Source organism: Argentina silus, assembly GCF_951799395.1.
Source record: "Argentina silus genome assembly, chromosome: 16".
Lineage (NCBI taxonomy): Eukaryota > Metazoa > Chordata > Actinopteri > Argentiniformes > Argentinidae > Argentina > Argentina silus.
This window is the reverse complement of record NC_139670.1, coordinates 7907946-7924640: the sequence shown is the minus strand read 5'-3', so window position 1 is coordinate 7924640 and position 16695 is coordinate 7907946. Positions and strand designations below refer to the sequence as shown.

Genomic DNA, 16695 nt, shown 5'->3' with positions numbered 1-16695 from the left:
CTCTGCACAGACCACAGGCATAGAACATTAACAATAGCATTGAAGCCTGGTTTTAATTGGGTCACAATTGGCCCCAAGGATGTTCCTTGTCCTAATTGATAGAGTATAGGCTACTGTACTGTGAAACTAGCTATTAGTGCCAAGTCATTAGCTCTCAATGGAGCCAAATACTAAATAAGGAGCATGCACCACTGAAAAGAACACAAAGAAGCCTACTGTATTGTGAGAACCCAGGAAGAATTACAGTTGCCTATTTATAAACAAACAGCTAATGGGGATGCCAATGAACAAACAAATACCAGTAACATTTTCCCTCACCAGCACCACTACCACAACCACCTCTGCTTTCAGACCCTCTCTTGACATTAGACCCCGGGCCTATCTCAAGGCAGGTAAAGGGAGGGCTTCATGGTGACAAAGCTGAAGTTGTAGGTCTGAGGCAGCCCCTGGTGAGCGGTGCTGTTGAAGCGGCCCCAGGAGAACGGTCGGAGGCCCCCTTGTGTGGTGGGCCCGTTCACAGCCTCCGCCACAAACTGACGCGCCATGTGGAAGTCTGTCACCTGTACAAAAACAACAGAGGGAGTTGAGGAGGGTGCATCTCTCTCTCAATAGTCTAAGGCGGCTCCTGCTTCTCTCCAGTCTACATCAGTGGAGGCTGGTGGAGGTAGAAATTGGAAGACGGGCTCATTGCAATGCACTGACCTGCATTGATCTGAAAACATGTGATTGGTGAGAGAAATGTAGTGGATGGCTATTAAGGTGGTTTCACATGTCCTTTCACATCAGCGCAGATGAAGGGACAGAGACAAGGACAGGAAGTCACTTTAGATTACTGAGATGCAGCCTAGAGTTACTGTAGGAGGAGGTTTATGTGCATATGAAAAGAAGGAAATATCAAACGTTGGAGTTCTCATTTTCCCTCTGAAATAGTTATGCTGTGTGTGAATGAATGGGTTATTATATTTATTTTTTAACCTGATCGCTTTTTATTATGAGCCCTGACCTTGGTGTCATAGCAGCCTCCTGGACGCGGTCTCTTCAGCCTCAAGTCGTTACGACAGCAGATGGTCTTACATGGGTGGCCCTTGGAATATGGGTCCTTCCTGTAGTCTGGAATGACATTTCAACAGCATTTCATTCCAGATTTACAGATGTGAACAGCAGGAGAGCTTCAGGGCGGGTTAGGGTTAGTGCATAGCTCTTGAAGCAGGGCTACAGTGGTGATGCGATGGGGGGGGTATTTAGGCAAGAAGGCAAGAAGAATAGCATACACAGACTATGAGTCCATGTAAAACCATGTGGCAGAACTTACTGTTGTATCTCATGATGTGCTTCAAGGAGGCTAGGTTACAGACCTTGGCCTGGTCTCTGCGGAAGATCTTGGCTCTGGGGCAGAGGTCATAGGAGAAGTCCTCCCCGTGCTTCTTCCACATGACCCCGTAACCACTCAAGTTGTAGATGTCTGGGTGGAAGGGGACGTTGTAGGACGGCCAATAGCCTGTTGCAGTAAAGATGACAAATACAATGCCATAGAGTACCAAGGGATTATGTTCCCTTATGTATTATGGGTTTCAAATGTTATAAATAAAATGCTATCAATGGCAAAATGAACGTGGAAATCTTGTGGACAAATGAAATGCAAATGAGGTCCCCTTACCATGTCGGAGGGCCTGTGTCTGGTCTGAGTGCAGCACCAGTCCAGGGATCTGTTCCACCACTGTCAGCGCCCCCTCCCTGATGCTCTGGCCCAGGGTCACCCTGCTCATGTCCAACACCATGTACTGGTTGTTATAGGTGCCTGACAGGCCAGGAGAACCAGGCACACTGTTTATTATTGTGAAATGGCATTATTTGATTGTATTGTACAGATCACACATTTCCTGATTATTGACATTCAATCATTACTCAAGTTCCAAACTGTAAAGAAAAGGCATACTAGTTAAACCAGGGCTAGGGAACCAAAATGTTACAAGGGGGCTCATATTGTACATACAGGGGAGGCTGGTGGAGGTAGAAATCAGAGGACAGGCTCCTGGTAATGCATGGAATGGAATGAGGAATGGTATCAAACACTATATTACCATGAGCCCATCCTCCGATTTCTGCCTACACCAGCCTCCCCTGGTACATGTACAGTATTGTATGGACCTAATCACTACAGTGTGTGCAGACCGCAAGCTCACAGTAGAATTTAGCGTAGAATTAACAATAGAATTGAATTCTAAATAGGCATCCTTCAACCATCTACTGGTTATTGTAGGTTCCTGAGAGATAGATACTTTATTGATCCCCGAGGGGAAATGAAGGCGTTACAGCAGCTCACATCACAAACAAGAACAACAACAAAATAAAGTGACAATAGAATAATAAAATAAAAGACATCTGAAACATTATATACAGTAACAACAGTCCAGTGTGATTTAACATCCCCAGCCTGACTCTCTCTCCGATAGCACTCGTTTTCACTGGTTGTAATCATCTGTTGCTAAAGGAGCTTCTCTGCTCTGCCACAGTGTCATGTAGGGGATGGGAAGGATTGTCCATGATGGCCAGCAGTTTGGTCCTCCTCCTCCTCCTTTGCCTCCTCGTCAGCAGAGGGGGGGATACATGCGACCACAACAATAACATGTGAGAACTCACGTGGCAAATAATATGGGCAAAGTCCTACAGCCAAAAGTTTGATGTCCGGACTACAGACGCTTTCCTTCACATGAATATGGTCAGGATTGCACCATCTGTTGTTGACAAATACAGCAACTCCTCCGCCTCACTTTTTGCTGCACTGACAGTGAATCCTGTCCACCCGCACTGTCTGAAAGCCCTCGATGGTGGTGTTTGCATCAGGCATAGCCTCCTGTAGCTAAAACACATAAGACGGCATTCACAGTATTCCCTCTGTCCTCTCGACAGTACCGTAAGCTCCTCCATCTTATTGCCCAGAGATCTCACGTTGCCCATGATGATAGAAGGAAGATACGGTTTATATCTCCTTTTCTTCATCCGTCGCTTCACCCCCGCTCTGCTACCCCGATGCCATCTCCTTATTTCCTCAGTGGGCCACTCCTCGACAACCATTGCTGGCTGAGCCAACGCCATCATCCAACACGATCAAAAACAGTCCCCATGAGTAGTAAAATGGTGAAAAAGTAAATAAAAGTTTAGTGTCCATGGTTATTTTGGTTAAATTTCGATGTTGGTTTTAACAAATAGTATAAAAACTACTATAAACTATTATAAATAACTAAAAAAGACGGAGCTGCTAAAACAGCTGTACTGTTCCTCCTTAGCAACACTGTGTCTAGTGGGCTCCTCATGGAGAGAACATCAACAGAACATTCCATTCTCATAATGCTATGCATTATATAGCTTAGTAATTTTACGACATATACTTTAATATACCAGCCTATACTTTCTGGCAATTCATACATTCATTCTGTGCATGACATGTATTGTAGATGTATCCATCCACATGGCTGTAAGTCGGACAATTGCAACAAAACTATTTACTGTATATCTGGGGTGTCCAAAATAAGGCCTGCGGTTATAGCGGCCCACGATACAGCAATATCACAGCACCCACACAGAGCACTTCTCCAAAGATGCCCATGCCATGCCTCACCAGAGTTGTACTGGGCGAAGATCTGTGCCCACTGTTCGCCACTGTGTGCCAGCGTGTTGGCCAGTCGTACCCTCTGCCAGGCCAGCAGGCTGTGAGGCGTCACTAGGCTGAACAGGGAGGTGTTGAACACGTTGTTGGTGGTCTGTGTCATCAGAAGCCCACTGCCCAGGAGGTAGAAGTCATCCAAGGACATCAGGAAGCCTGCGCACAGAGAGGAGGGGCTCAGAGAAAAGCATACGGAGGGGAGGGGGGAGGTATACGAGTGCTTGGGTGGTGGGCGTACACTAGCCCTAGCACCATAGGGTTAAGAGTTATTCCTGCCCACCCAGAGTTTTTTGGTCAGTTCACGTGGGCAGGAAAAACTACTGGCCCTTAGCCCAGCATATCACATGGGAGGAGGGAATATATGGGGGGTTGGGGGTGATGTATCATCACTGACACCAAAGTGTATAATATAGCCCTTTTAAATGTAGTAGGCTTCTGCATTAAGAGATAATGTAATAGCACTATTTAAACCACTTCTGTTTTAATGGTAATGGGGCCTGCCAGGGGATTTTTATGGCAGGGAGGTTGTCAAATCACGTCACCACTTCTGACTTCTGAAAATGAGGAACTATGCTCTACATTTCATCATACACACAGAATACATTTCATCATTCCTCTGTTGTGGCTATATACGAAAGTTCCTCTTTTTCAAGACTGGGGGAGTCTCAGTAGATTCAACAATAGCAATTCAAGACTGCTTGGTTTCAGTTACAGTATGCTAATGTTTCATTTTCCTCTACCAGGGTAGCTGCTGAAGGACATCTTGCCCGTGGCGGCTTGTGTGTCTCTCAGCCTGAAGTCCCAGTGCTTATAGATACGCATGGTGGCAGCGTAGGTGTACCAGCTGGAATGTGCAAACAGCAGGTTCTCAAAGCCTGGCAACATCTGAGAGAGACAGAGACAGAGGAAGGCATGAATGACATTGCATCACAGAACCATTATTTTCAGGGTATTCAGGCCCTCTTGGAGTAGAACGTAGGAGGGACAGTTTGATAATAAATAAATGTCTAATGAAATAGCATTGTGTTTCGACATTATTTGTATATAGGCTGGCTGAGTATCTTTAGTAGTTATGGAGCATACAGTATGGGGACACAACACCCCATAATAATACTCTTGCACATGTGGGGCAAAAGCAAATACTTGGTACAATCAAAGCCTAATTCATTTGACCTCCAACCTTTATAAGTGCAGAGCAGTGGCCCATTCCAGGCATCCTGAATGGGTCGGGGCCCCGGGAGGAGTTGGCGCGTAGTACTAGTGCTGGGATGAGATCCAGCAGGTCTCCAACCCCATTGAGAAACTGCACTGCAAACACTGATAGAGGCTAGGAGGTGGAGAGAGGTAGAGCAGATATTGAGATTTAGCATAAAGGACTGGGAAATGTTTTTGTTTATGAGCCCATGTTTGTCAAGGTGAGATCACTGTGGATCAATTGAAAAGCTGATGCCCAATAAAACAGAAGAGAAAGAGCAGCACTACAGCATGCACATCTGTATGCACACACACACACACACACACACACACACACACACACACACACACACACACACACACACACACACACACACACACACACACACACACACACACACACACACACACACACACACACACACACACACACACACACACACACACACACACACACACACACCTACACCTCTGTCTGTCTGCCCTTGGCCCAGTGTGCAGCCCCAGCCTGAAGCCCGTCCAGCTGAGCCAGGATCAGTCCTACATATAGCCACAGCGGGTCGCTGTTTCTCCTCAGCTTCACCTGCTCCCTGGTCCACAAGTCCTGCTTACTGTAGGGTGCTCAGGTAGATGTTAGTAGGTCGTATTATGTTTACCACCTGAGGCTATGCAGAAACTTACTTGGATCTGAATATGGTCTTAATCAACCTACTAGTTAAGATAAAATTCTCACATTCTCATTGTCACATAATAGAATTACAGAGCTGTCTCCCGGATGCTGGAAGTTATTGTGCTATGTGATATAAGCTGTTTGAGAGGGAGGAATCATACCTCATAAAGTCTTTCAAGGGCTCAAGAACCTTCTCATCCTTAATCACCTGGGGATACATGTTGGAATAGTGGCTAAGCATCTGCCTGATGGAGAGAGAGCAAGTTCAGTGTTGCCTCATTTTTTTTAAAGTTACCACTCACTCTATATCAAACAAGCACAATGATTGCGGCACTGACGATAAACCACTCACTCTGCGCTTAAGTACCCTTCTAGATAGCCGGCCAAGAAGTAGGTGGTCTCGTCGCTCTCTGTGCTCTCCCCGTACCCTGCCCGTATCTCCAACACCCCCCAGCCCGTGAGGGTGAGAGTGTCGTTGAAATAGCCATAGGCATCCCCCTCCTTCTCCAGCACCCCCTCCCTCAGAATCACACTCTTCTGGGCAGCATCCCAGTACACAGTGGCCTCTTGGATCTCTACCATAAGAGGATAGGAGTTGAATAACACACATTATATAATACATCACGTAGTCTTGTCTGTGTGCACTCAGCTTAATGTTTGGTTTAAATTGTTGTTTCTTGTCTGCAATTCATAGAATCATGATCTCTTGTTGTACTATTTTAATTTTACCTTTGATTTGTAGGCTATTTTCTGAAATTGTGAAATCGAAATGTTTGATTTGATTTTACTAAGTTTCAAAAGATATGGGAAAATACAGTATATCAAAATTGAAACTATACATAAAACGGGAAGACAAATAAATCTGACTTTCTTAATGAGTGGAGGAACATGCTTTGGATATGTATCTGCGTCACTAAGATCCTGAAACAAAATGAGCAAATCCATTGGCAAAAAAATTATCAAAAGTGTTCAACCCTATAGCTGCCAGTCCTGTCAATCAAAAGCAGCGCAGCGCAGACTACTTTGCACACCGATCGTCTCATGTTTGTCGTTTGGTTTCAACATTACTCAATTTTCAAAATGTTTCTTTATAAATGTGAATAACGAAAGCAAGGTCAATGATATTGAAGAGTTAATTACTTACGGTTAGTTTGCACGGAGAATGCAGCCACAGCGTACAAAATTAAAATGCAAGTGCACGGTCTTAATCTCTTATTCCCTATGAAAGCCATTAATTGCAAAACAAACGCTGATAGAAAATGGCTGAGTTACAATAATGGCTTATTTCCAGTAAAATCCTAGTCACGTATTTATAACTATTACAACGTGTAGCATGAACTCTTTAATTGAAAAACTGACGTGAATATTGTTTACGGGCTGGCTGGATAGTAGCCTAATTAGCGGAAACTGTAACTGGATTGGTCGAGTGTTTAGAAGCACCCTTATTGGCTCATGTCGGTGTTGGAAAGGATTCCATTGCTAATCTTTTCGATGACTTCGATGATTTATAATTGCAACGCCTTTTATACACAGTTATCGCAAAAGAAATGTCCACCCCAGATGGGACTCGAACCCACAATCCCTGGCTTAGGAGGCCAGTGCCTTATCCATTAGGCCACTGGGGCTTGTTGTGAAGGGGGCGGGGTTTAGCCATTATAACTCTAACATAGGAGGACGACATCAATGTTTGGGGCAAAAAATGCAATTTCTAGACCACGCTAACTGTGTTTTATTTGCATAGCATCAACATTCTCTTCATTTTCGAGTAATGTCTCAGAAGAGAGCAAACGCGTTAAGAACCTTAGCAAAGTAAACAAAGTAATCCTGCAACAGAAGCGCTCTCCGACGCTATCACCATGGTGACCCGCTCAACTCGATGGATTATCCCACTCCGTCTCTTCAGTAGGGGTATTTATCAAGATTATATATGTTTGAATGGATAAAAAACAAACTTTGTAGTTCAATTTACCAACAACACGTATTCCGTTAAAATTAACATGCAAGGAAAATCTAATATTATTTGAGTATTATCTAACTCAAGTCCTTTTATAGTTTCGTGTATTACCTATTTTTTCTTCTCTAAATAATGGAACTGTCGCAAGTGTGTGGCTAGCTACATTAGCCCAAACTGGGAACCAGAAGTGTTTGGCAAATTCACGAAGAATATAAACCAAGTTTGAACTTTAAATTGAACAGAGGTAACACGTAACATGAATGTTTAATTACATTGCACTCAAGGTGGCTATATAGACAATATTTCCCCATCAATTGACTCAATACTGTGGCATACATCTTTAGGCTTGCTAGCTAGCTAGCTCAGTTGTTATCTGCCCTGGCTCTAGCAACTGAATTAGACAGGTGAGAATAACAGTCAAACATCTTATGAAATGGTAATTAATCCTCACAGTATCTCTCCCTGTCTCTCAAAGATCAAATCTATACCGCTCTCGAAGATGCCGCTATTTGGCAACACTTTCAGCCCGAAGAAGACCCCACCGCGCAAGTCTGCCTCTCTATCCAATCTTCACACTGTGAGTTGCTTTCTAGTGATTTACTGTACAATTCCGTTGTAATGATTTGTAGTTAGCTACTTTTTCGTTGTTTTCTTCTAGTTGGATCGATCTACGAGGGAAATAGAACTGGGTCTTGAGTATGGAGCCCCCATGATGAGCATTGGGGGTCAGAGTTTGAAATTTGAAGAGGGGCAGTGGGTTGCAGGTAGGCATCCGATGCGGAGATCTCGGACAGTGAATTGAGGTCCACTCGGGCTTGCCCTTTGAGTACTTTACAAATATTACTCTACATGTTTGCAGATTACCAAAACATATCTCAGAAAGCTTAAACAGAAAATGTATTTCACTCTACAATGACAATACCTGTGTTTATTTTGTTTATTGATTCTCGCCTTTCCATGTGTTGCTTTACATTTTCACAGAGTCAGGGGGGAACATATCAGGAAAGGAGATGCAGAAACTGAAAAAGAGGAACCTACAGCTTGAAGAGGAGAACAACCTACTGAGGCTGAAGATTGACCTCCTGTTGGATATGGTGAGTTGATTAACTGTATGCGAATAATTGTATTACTTTACATTTACATTTATGGCATTTAGCAGACACCTTTATCCAAAGCGACTTACAACAAATACATTTGTTTAAGTAAGTGAATCATCTATCCATCAGTCATCATAAGAAAAAGTAATCAATGCTCGGATCAGGGGCCACTTTGTGGGCCACAGTATGATTATTATTATTACATTAAGTTGTACTAGGTGAATACAAAAGCCTTGTAATTGACCCGGGATATGAGACTTCCTTCCTAGGCCAAAGGAGTAGGGTAAATGTGATTCCATTTTCCTCTTGTAGTTGTCAGAAACCACGGCAGAGTCTCACCTGATGGAAAAGGAGCTGGAGGAGGTGAAGAATCATCATCGGAGGAAAAAGTGATGCAGAAGGAACCTAACAGGAGTTTCCAATGACTCCATGTATGGAACGGATTGACAAGGGAATTATAAAGAGACAGTAATGCTGGATGGAGATCTATTGTATATGTACTGTAAAATTATATTTATCATTTCTAGACATGAAATCATTGAACTTGTGAATGTTTAAAACACTACTGTGCCCTCTGAAAGTGCATGTCTTTGACTCCTGCAATCTTACAATCATATCAGTGAACTGTTACTGAAAACTGTCAAACATCTGTGTGAGTGATTTTTGGCAGCTGAGTGCATTTCTACATTTTCATATCTTTTTTTACTTTATTAAAATATTTGGATTAACTTCAGGATACTGTTTTCTTCAATTGCACACGTTCACAGTTTATAACCTGTGTTTAATTGTATGTTCTTGATGCTCTTAAAAAAACAGATTATGGTATTAGAACAAATGTTGATGTTTGGTGCAACACTTTAGCATGAAAATGGACAACACTTCCCATAAATTTCAGATTAATTAATTGTAAGAGTGGGAGGTGGGACATAGGCAGCTTGTCCTTACAAATAGGTGAAACCCTTGAGAGAGAGAGAGAGAGAGAGAGAGAGAGAGGTTACACAGCAGAGGGATACAAAGGGCTTTGTGAAGGTGGCTCTCAGGAATGGAGAACCAATGAAGACCTGAGAGAGACATAATAAAACCAGATCCTGGATTTAAGTCTGTATGGCCAGTGAACCTGTGGACTTTAATCAAATTCCTTATTTACTTTAGTACTAAATAAATAGGGTTTCTGTGATTCAGTATTGGCAGATTCCACCATGAAAATTAAACACACAGCAGTTTATTCACCTGGATCTGTTTTACTTTGACACTTAATGAGGGGATCAAGCTGACCAATCAAATAAATAGAGAGATGAATGTAAGCGAGAATTCTGTAGTAACTGGCTTCTCAGACTGAGATTAACCACAATCTCAGGCAAATTAAATCTGTTTAGCTTTCATAAACCCACCAAGTCACTGCAAACAAATGCAATGATTCCAATTAAAATCTGAAGGCTGCATCAGTCTATCGAATAAGTACAGCACCCCATATTCTGTGTATAGCGAGATCATTTTGAGGGAGAAGACAAGTGATAGGACCTATTGACTCTGTATGGATACTAGGAATTGATGTTTAAGATTTATGTGTGTGTGTGTGTGTGTGTATGTGTGTGTGTGTGTGTGTGTGTGTGTGTGTGTGTGTGTGTGTGTGTGTGTGTGTGTGTGTGTATGTGTGTACAGACTTGACGACCTTTTCCACTTTACCTTTGACATTTGAGACATAACCCACTAAAATACCCCCAGGGCGTTCCTGACCGTGAGGCTGCCTTTCTGCTATGCATCATAGGCTTTGCAGACGTATTTGCGAGGCCCACCTGCGGTGTTGTGGCTGAGCTGATGTGGATCAGGCCCAAAATAGCCTACCTCTTCAGCTTGGCCTTGTTCTTCAACAGCCTAATGGATGTCTGCTCAGCCCGCAGCACCAACTACCAGGGTCTGGTGTTCATGGGTATTGTAGGCACAGGCAGTTTCTCCCGTCCTCAGGGGCTTGTGCTGTGGAATAGAAGCTGTGGCCATGCTCATTGGAGCCCCATCTGCAGGTGAGACATGGGGTGATAGAGAGGGAGGAGTGAGGAAGGAGCAGGAAAGGCATGACAGGGTTGGGATGGAGTGTTTTCAGGACTAAACTCGTCAGCCTCTGGGCTACTGCCATCTAAGGCGTTAACGCCAACTAAGTTAAGTGAATGCGCTGCGCAAGGCACATATTCTATCAGAGTTTTTTTTTGTTTCAGGTGGACTTGTAGCCCATTGTATTTTCCTGACACGTTGCTTGCATTGTCATATGACTGACCTCTACAGTTTGAGAGGTCCAACCCAAGGCCCTCCACCATCAAAGTCACACAGTCTGCTAAACTTTTACCAGTGTGGCTCTCAATTAGCTCAAAGCCCAGGAATCGCTCCACCACATTCCGACTGCTGTTAACAAACCGGATTATGAATGTCAATTGGTCCACATGTGACAGGTCTGGGGTGGAGTCAACAGTTATTGAAAAATATTTGGCATCCCGAATCTCATCTGCTATTGTTTGGCGAGTCAGGGGCCCTAGTGGTCAGATCACGCTTTAAGCCCCAGGGGTCTAGGGGCCCTAGTGGTCAGCTCACATTTTAAACACCAAGGGGTCTGGGGGCCCTCACATTGTAAGCGCTGAGGGGTCTGGGAGGCCCTAGTAGTTAGCTCACACTATAAGCACCCAAGGGCCTAGTGGTCAGCTTGCACTGTGCGCACTAAGGGCCCTGGCGTTCAACTTCCTTCGGAAGTCTTGGGCCACGCACCGTGCGCAGCCTGAGGCTTGGAAGCCCCCTGGCAGTCCGAGGCCCCGGGGCACTGGCCCCACTGGTCCATAATCCAGCCTTGGCACGAGACTGTACAGACCAATCACATGTCAGTGACAAATTCAGTCATCTAAAATAGCCTCATACAGAGAGAATTAATAGTAGTTTTGACTGACTTGCTTCAACATAAAGAAGGTTTCCTAAGCATCATGATAGTTCATGCCACTTAAAAAAATACCGCCACATAAGGTAATTACGGCTGTATTTTTATTGGTCATTTTCACATTCAGTCCGCCCTGTACATGTATTTTGCTTATATAAACGGTCTGTTTACACGCCCGTCAATATGTCAATTTAGCCATTGGTTGAGTTGTGCATCACTGCGCCGCCCTTTTCACTCACAGGAAGGATTGCGCTTGCTTGCTTGGCAGCGGGAGTCGCGAGGGCCTGTTCTTTACCAAGATAAAACAAAACCTCCTGTTTTACTGGATAAACAGTGAACCTATTTATTTTTTATATTTTTTTTCGTTCAAGCTCTATCCTAAACATGCCAAGAGGCGGTGAGTGTCAAACACTGTTGTTTTGTCTAATCGTAGTATCGCGTTAGCAACTCTAGTAACTAGCTTAGTAAGCTAAAGAGTCAGAAAGTAGCTCGCAAGCTAGCTAGCTAGGTTAACTAACGTAACATGTTTTCTTTGAAATAGTATGAGCTAGCTGAAATATTCCAGCGATAGTTATAACTAGATGCGTAATATATCAGTTAGCCAAGCTAGCTAGCTAGCTATTTTAGGTGTCTGACTAACTGTCCAGCTAGAAGCTACCCTAACCTAGCATACCATTACCATGTGCACCCGGCGGATTTCATCATTTCAGTTTTATGACAGCGTCATTGTTGTTGACTAACGTTTTCTGACTCTCTGTCAATAGGGACATGTGTTGACAACTATTTTGCCATAATCCTTTTTAATTTTAGATGGCGAAGAACCTCAGACGTGACCATTTCCACTTTGTCATGCTGATTGCATATGTGACTGTATATCCACGCCGCAGTGAACGTCATGTGTGACTCATCTCAGTTTCTTTTTGGTCGCCCACATTAAAGCTGCCTCACTTTGTGTTTCAGGTAAAAAGGGTCACAAGGGCCGAGGCAAGCAGTTCAGCAACCCTGAAGAAATCGACCGACAAATGAAGGCACAAAGAGAGTTGGTGAGAATGGTTCTACACCTAGTTATTATCTCCATAGTATAACATTCACCAATATCCACTGAGGTAGAAGAAATGTACTTCAAACTGATGGGGTGGCTTGAATGTGAAGATAACAGGTGCTTTGCTTGTGTGTGACAGGAGGCAAATGGCGGAGTGGAGAAGGAGGCATCAGGATCTGAATCTGACAGCAGCAGTGATGAAGACTATGATGTAAGTAAGAATGTCTTATTGTCTCTGCAGACCTTTTTATTGTAGTTCATTAGAGGTTGGATGCAGCACAGGCACTTAAATCTTAGTTTTGAAGTGAGCTGTGTGAGACACTTTCTGGAAGTTCTGATCTTCAAAACAGGGTGAAATGTAGGGTAACTTACTTTGTACTAATTGCTATTTATATCACTTAATGGTCTCTGTCTTGCTCCAAGTTGACTGCTCCAGTTGTGATTGAGCTCTGTTTGACGTACTGAAGTATTTTCTTTGTTTTTAGAATAAGAAGAAGAGTGGAGTTGAGGGACTGATTGAGATCGAGAATCCAAACCGTATATCGCAGAAGAGTAAGAAGGTGACAGAGCTAGATGTCAACGCACCCAAGGAGTTGTCACGCAGAGAGAGGTGGGTATCTCACATGGTCTCCTCTCAAAAGTCAGAATATTCCCAGAAATTATTATTGAAAGCAGTTTTATCTGAGAATCATAAATTAGTATAATCTGTGCCTGTCTTTCTCCTCCTTTTGTTAAAATGTTCTCTCAATTAAATTGAGCTTTATTGCCATGAATTACAAATGTAAATATTGCTCAGACATACAAATGAAAAGTAAGTGATATCAAAACATATTCCTCTCTATCTTTCAGGGAGGAGATAGAGAAACAGAAAGCCAAGGAGCGCTACATGAAGCTGCACCTGGAGGGGAAGACTGATCAGGCGAAGGCTGACCTTGCCAGGCTGGCCATCATCAAGAAGCAGAGGGAGGATGCTGCCAAGAAGAGAGATGAGCTGAAAAAAGGTAATGCTTCATACTTTAGTACTGTTATATTACATCAATGTTATAGTCCAATTGGCTAATACAGTTTATACTTGTATTCTTTACATGCCACATTAAGATTGTCCTGTTTTTTTTCTCTTTCTTTTCTTTCTTTTTTCCAGATAAAGAAACCGATGAGTCCAAGTCCAAGCGCTAGTCCTCCTCCTCCCGAGGACTGAGCCTGGAAAAAGTTCTGGGGAGGATGGAGAGGGAGGACTGGAGGGAGGGGAGGGGACCAATATGATGGGTGTCAGCTCAGGGGTGTGCTTGGGCTCCTGCCCTTCTTAGATGAGGGGAATGTGAGCCAGGTGTTTTGGTGGAGACAGGAAAGGGGTGGGGGGGAAGAAGGGACACTTTGGGTGCCTGTTGGTTTCTCAATCTGTGATGTCACAATCACAGGCGTTGTAGTGTCTCCCTCCTCACTCCTACTCTGGGTTCTAATTCTAAAGCTGCTGGAGTTTCATTCTTTGTTTTTTACATTTTAACACAGTTTACTTATGAATGGAAAGGGTTGGATGGTGGATGAGGAGGGTTTTATTACTTTTCCTTCATCTGACCTGTTTTAATAAGGTTATTCAGGAAGAGATGGTGTGATGGAGGAACACTAATAAGGTCTGCATTATTCAGGACATCTATATGTACTTTTCTGTTCTGGCCTTTGTCTCCACCAACTGTGTCTTCATTCCCAATCAGATGGCTCAAAGGCCTCCGGGTCCTAAGGAAAGTCATGGGAAGAGAGAGATCCCATAGGCAGTGTTTCAGAGCATGCGCACGGCAAGGAATTCGACTTTGTGCCACTACTTATATTTAGGTGTTCAGTTTCTACACTTCACATTTTGTACCCAATGTTATGGCCCAGACATGTTCATAGTGCTCTCGTGTCTTCACACCTGGCTCTTACAGCTTCTAATTGCTGATTGGCTGCTCAGTTCTAAAAACGCAGTAGCAATTGGGCCGATTTTCCCTTAGACTTGATTGGCAATTAGCAACCACCTGACGGCATGATATCAGCAGGTCAGAAAGGAGATCTGTTGGTCAAAAGGGCTGAATACGCATTGTTATATTTCACATAAACTGCCTGGTCTGATGTTAGTTACACAGGTCATTGCAGAAAAAGCATTGCCGGGGGCCTCTTGCAGTTTGTTTCACCATTATGGCTGTTTCTTATGGGGTCACTTGTTTCTCTTGATAAGCGACCACAATTTTGTTGCCTTTGATAGTTTACAGGACCAATTCACTGTCTGTGTTTCTGGTAGTCATGAACATGCTATGCTATAGCACGACAGTGGAACCTGAAATGCCTTGAACAGGAAAGCAATATTCTCTTAACAGGGGGGCTGAAAGAACTCATTATTCTCTTGAAACATACAGTATATACAGAAGTGTTTTAATGTTCGTAAAGGACTCTCCAGGACTGAAAGGATTGGTCGGTAATTGTTTGATTTGTCTGTATTTGAATTCATTTGCTGTATAGAAATAAATACATTAATAGATAAATGAATATCCATTGTGTGTATGTGTTTTTGTCTGAATTGTCCAATTTGTATGTCACAGAGATTCAGTACTTTCATTGATGTGAATGTTACTTACACTGTAGAAGTTGCCCTTAGTTGATGGTAGACCACGTTAGGCTCACTGTGGTGGAGTTGCCACTGGGCTTTAAGCACCTGGACAAAGGCACTGCTTTGGTTACAACAGCTGATGTGGAGTAAGGAAGTGCTGACTCCATTGCTTGACGGCTCTGGTGCTGAGATGTATGACACACAAGGACGGGTGTTACTGTAACGCAGCTCAGTTTAGTTTATCCTTCTGCAGAAAAACACCAACTGGGGGAAAAATGCAATGAATTGACTGGCTTCAGTTATTGCCTATTTCAAGTGATCACAAAGGCACTCATCACATGATGATTATGCCTTACCTGTGCACTCTCACCATCACCACCAGGCTGCAGCACTTCATAAGCGCATGTCTATCATACATGAATTACTTTTGTGCTGTTGAAGATGGTGATTAGCGTGGTTTTATAATAGCATTTAGCTTACACAGTACATTCAGAAAGTATTCAGACCCCTTAACTTTTTCCACATTTTGTTATGTTACAGCCTTATTGTAAAATGGATTAAATTCATTTTATCCCTCATCGATCTACACACAATACCCCATAATGACAAAGCCAAAACAGAAATTTTCGTTTTGAAATATCACATTTACATATGCATTCAGACCCTTTGCTATGACACTCAAAATTGAGCTCAGGTGCATCCTGTTTCCATTGATCATCCTTGAGATAGGATATCTCAAGGAAAAATATCCGAATACTTTCTGAATGCACTGTATGTATCTAGTGGTGTGTCTAAGCTATAATATCAGTCTGGAAGGCCGTGATGCAGCAGCTTGCTTTAACAACAGGTATTGTGTCTACTTCAATCATTTTACCCGTAAGAGAAGTTTTGGCCACGGCTTCATTTGATAAAAATGCTAGTTTCCCCTTTTGTCTTACTCACATCCTGGTCCTTTTGGTGTGTGGACAGAAGCAGGAACAGAAGCCACAAGATGTCAGACTGCTCCATATTAGTAGCCCGCTGTCAGAGAGGTGTCTACAGTGTCTTCTCAAGTGATCAAAGGACATCATTGTCAGCAGTGGTGAAAATGGAATTAATTCAAGGTGACAAATTGAATGCTGAAATTAAAGTATTTTAACACAAACAAGTTCACTCCTGGAACCCCCCCCCCCCCCCCCCATTTCTACTACTGATTCTCAGTCAATAGTCACCTCCCGTAGACCCCAGGCTCTTCTCTCTCTGACACCTGCTCTTGGTAGATCCCCACCACTAATAGAATTTGGTGCTCTGCATACAAAGTAGGTTTAAGCAGATTACTGTACTCATCTACTGTATGAGCATATTTCTATATGACTCAGAATACATTTCCATCATCTATACAGCACATTTTTAACCAAGAGTTAAAAGGTACAGTAACCACAGTTATCAAACTGTTACAGGATTCCTGTGATATTGTTGCACATTGTGATGCACACAAAATCTCTCTTCCCCTTGCTGCCTCATCTGAGCGACTTCCTCTTTCTGGACCTGTCTGTGAGGCAGTTGAGCACAGAGCACATTTCTGAAACGAGAACGA

General features: G+C 43.2%; 3 protein-coding genes across 3 annotated transcripts; 2 read left to right on the top strand and 1 right to left on the bottom strand.

Moving 5' to 3' along the window:
* Positions 1-383: 383 nt before the first annotated feature.
* Positions 384-5773, bottom strand: plbd1b (phospholipase B domain containing 1b; the record flags this gene model as incomplete). The annotated part of the gene is made up of 9 exons (XM_083686951.1): positions 5690-5773; positions 5328-5469; positions 4845-4991; positions 4405-4549; positions 3620-3820; positions 1658-1798; positions 1313-1498; positions 1004-1110; positions 384-560 (listed from the first exon to the last, which is right to left on the bottom strand). The coding sequence occupies exons 1-9, from the start codon at positions 5767-5769 to the stop codon at positions 384-386; spliced, it is 1326 nt and encodes a 441-aa protein (XP_083543077.1). The 5' UTR covers positions 5770-5773.
* A 1867-nt stretch (positions 5774-7640) lies between these two features.
* On the top strand, positions 7641-9301 carry cby1 (chibby 1, beta catenin antagonist). Its single transcript, XM_083687427.1, has 5 exons — positions 7641-7726; positions 7958-8059; positions 8141-8246; positions 8464-8576; positions 8892-9301. The coding sequence occupies exons 2-5, from the start codon at positions 7982-7984 to the stop codon at positions 8970-8972; spliced, it is 378 nt and encodes a 125-aa protein (XP_083543553.1). The 5' UTR covers positions 7641-7726; positions 7958-7981; the 3' UTR covers positions 8973-9301.
* Positions 9302-11743: 2442 nt separating this feature from the next.
* On the top strand, positions 11744-15052 carry pdap1a (pdgfa associated protein 1a). Its single transcript, XM_083688035.1, has 6 exons — positions 11744-11893; positions 12457-12539; positions 12678-12749; positions 13024-13148; positions 13388-13539; positions 13680-15052. The coding sequence occupies exons 1-6, from the start codon at positions 11881-11883 to the stop codon at positions 13712-13714; spliced, it is 480 nt and encodes a 159-aa protein (XP_083544161.1). The 5' UTR covers positions 11744-11880; the 3' UTR covers positions 13715-15052.
* The last annotated feature ends 1643 nt before the right edge of the window (positions 15053-16695 follow it).

What these genes read in the sequence shown, in the direction of transcription:
- pdap1a (XM_083688035.1), top strand. An exon ending in GCAGTGATGAAGACTATGAT is followed by an intron (nt 12,750 to 13,023) that starts GTAAGTAAGAAT and finishes CTTTGTTTTTAG; the next exon opens with AATAAGAAGAAGAGTGGAGT. An exon ending in GAGTTGTCACGCAGAGAGAG is followed by an intron (nt 13,149 to 13,387) that starts GTGGGTATCTCA and finishes TCTATCTTTCAG; the next exon opens with GGAGGAGATAGAGAAACAGA.
- cby1 (XM_083687427.1), top strand. Translation starts at nt 7,982, where the DNA reads ATGCCGCTATTTGGCAACACTTTCAGCCCGAAGAAGACCCCACCGCGC. An exon ending in AGAGGGGCAGTGGGTTGCAG is followed by an intron (nt 8,247 to 8,463) that starts GTAGGCATCCGA and finishes ACATTTTCACAG; the next exon opens with AGTCAGGGGGGAACATATCA. An exon ending in TTGACCTCCTGTTGGATATG is followed by an intron (nt 8,577 to 8,891) that starts GTGAGTTGATTA and finishes TTCCTCTTGTAG; the next exon opens with TTGTCAGAAACCACGGCAGA.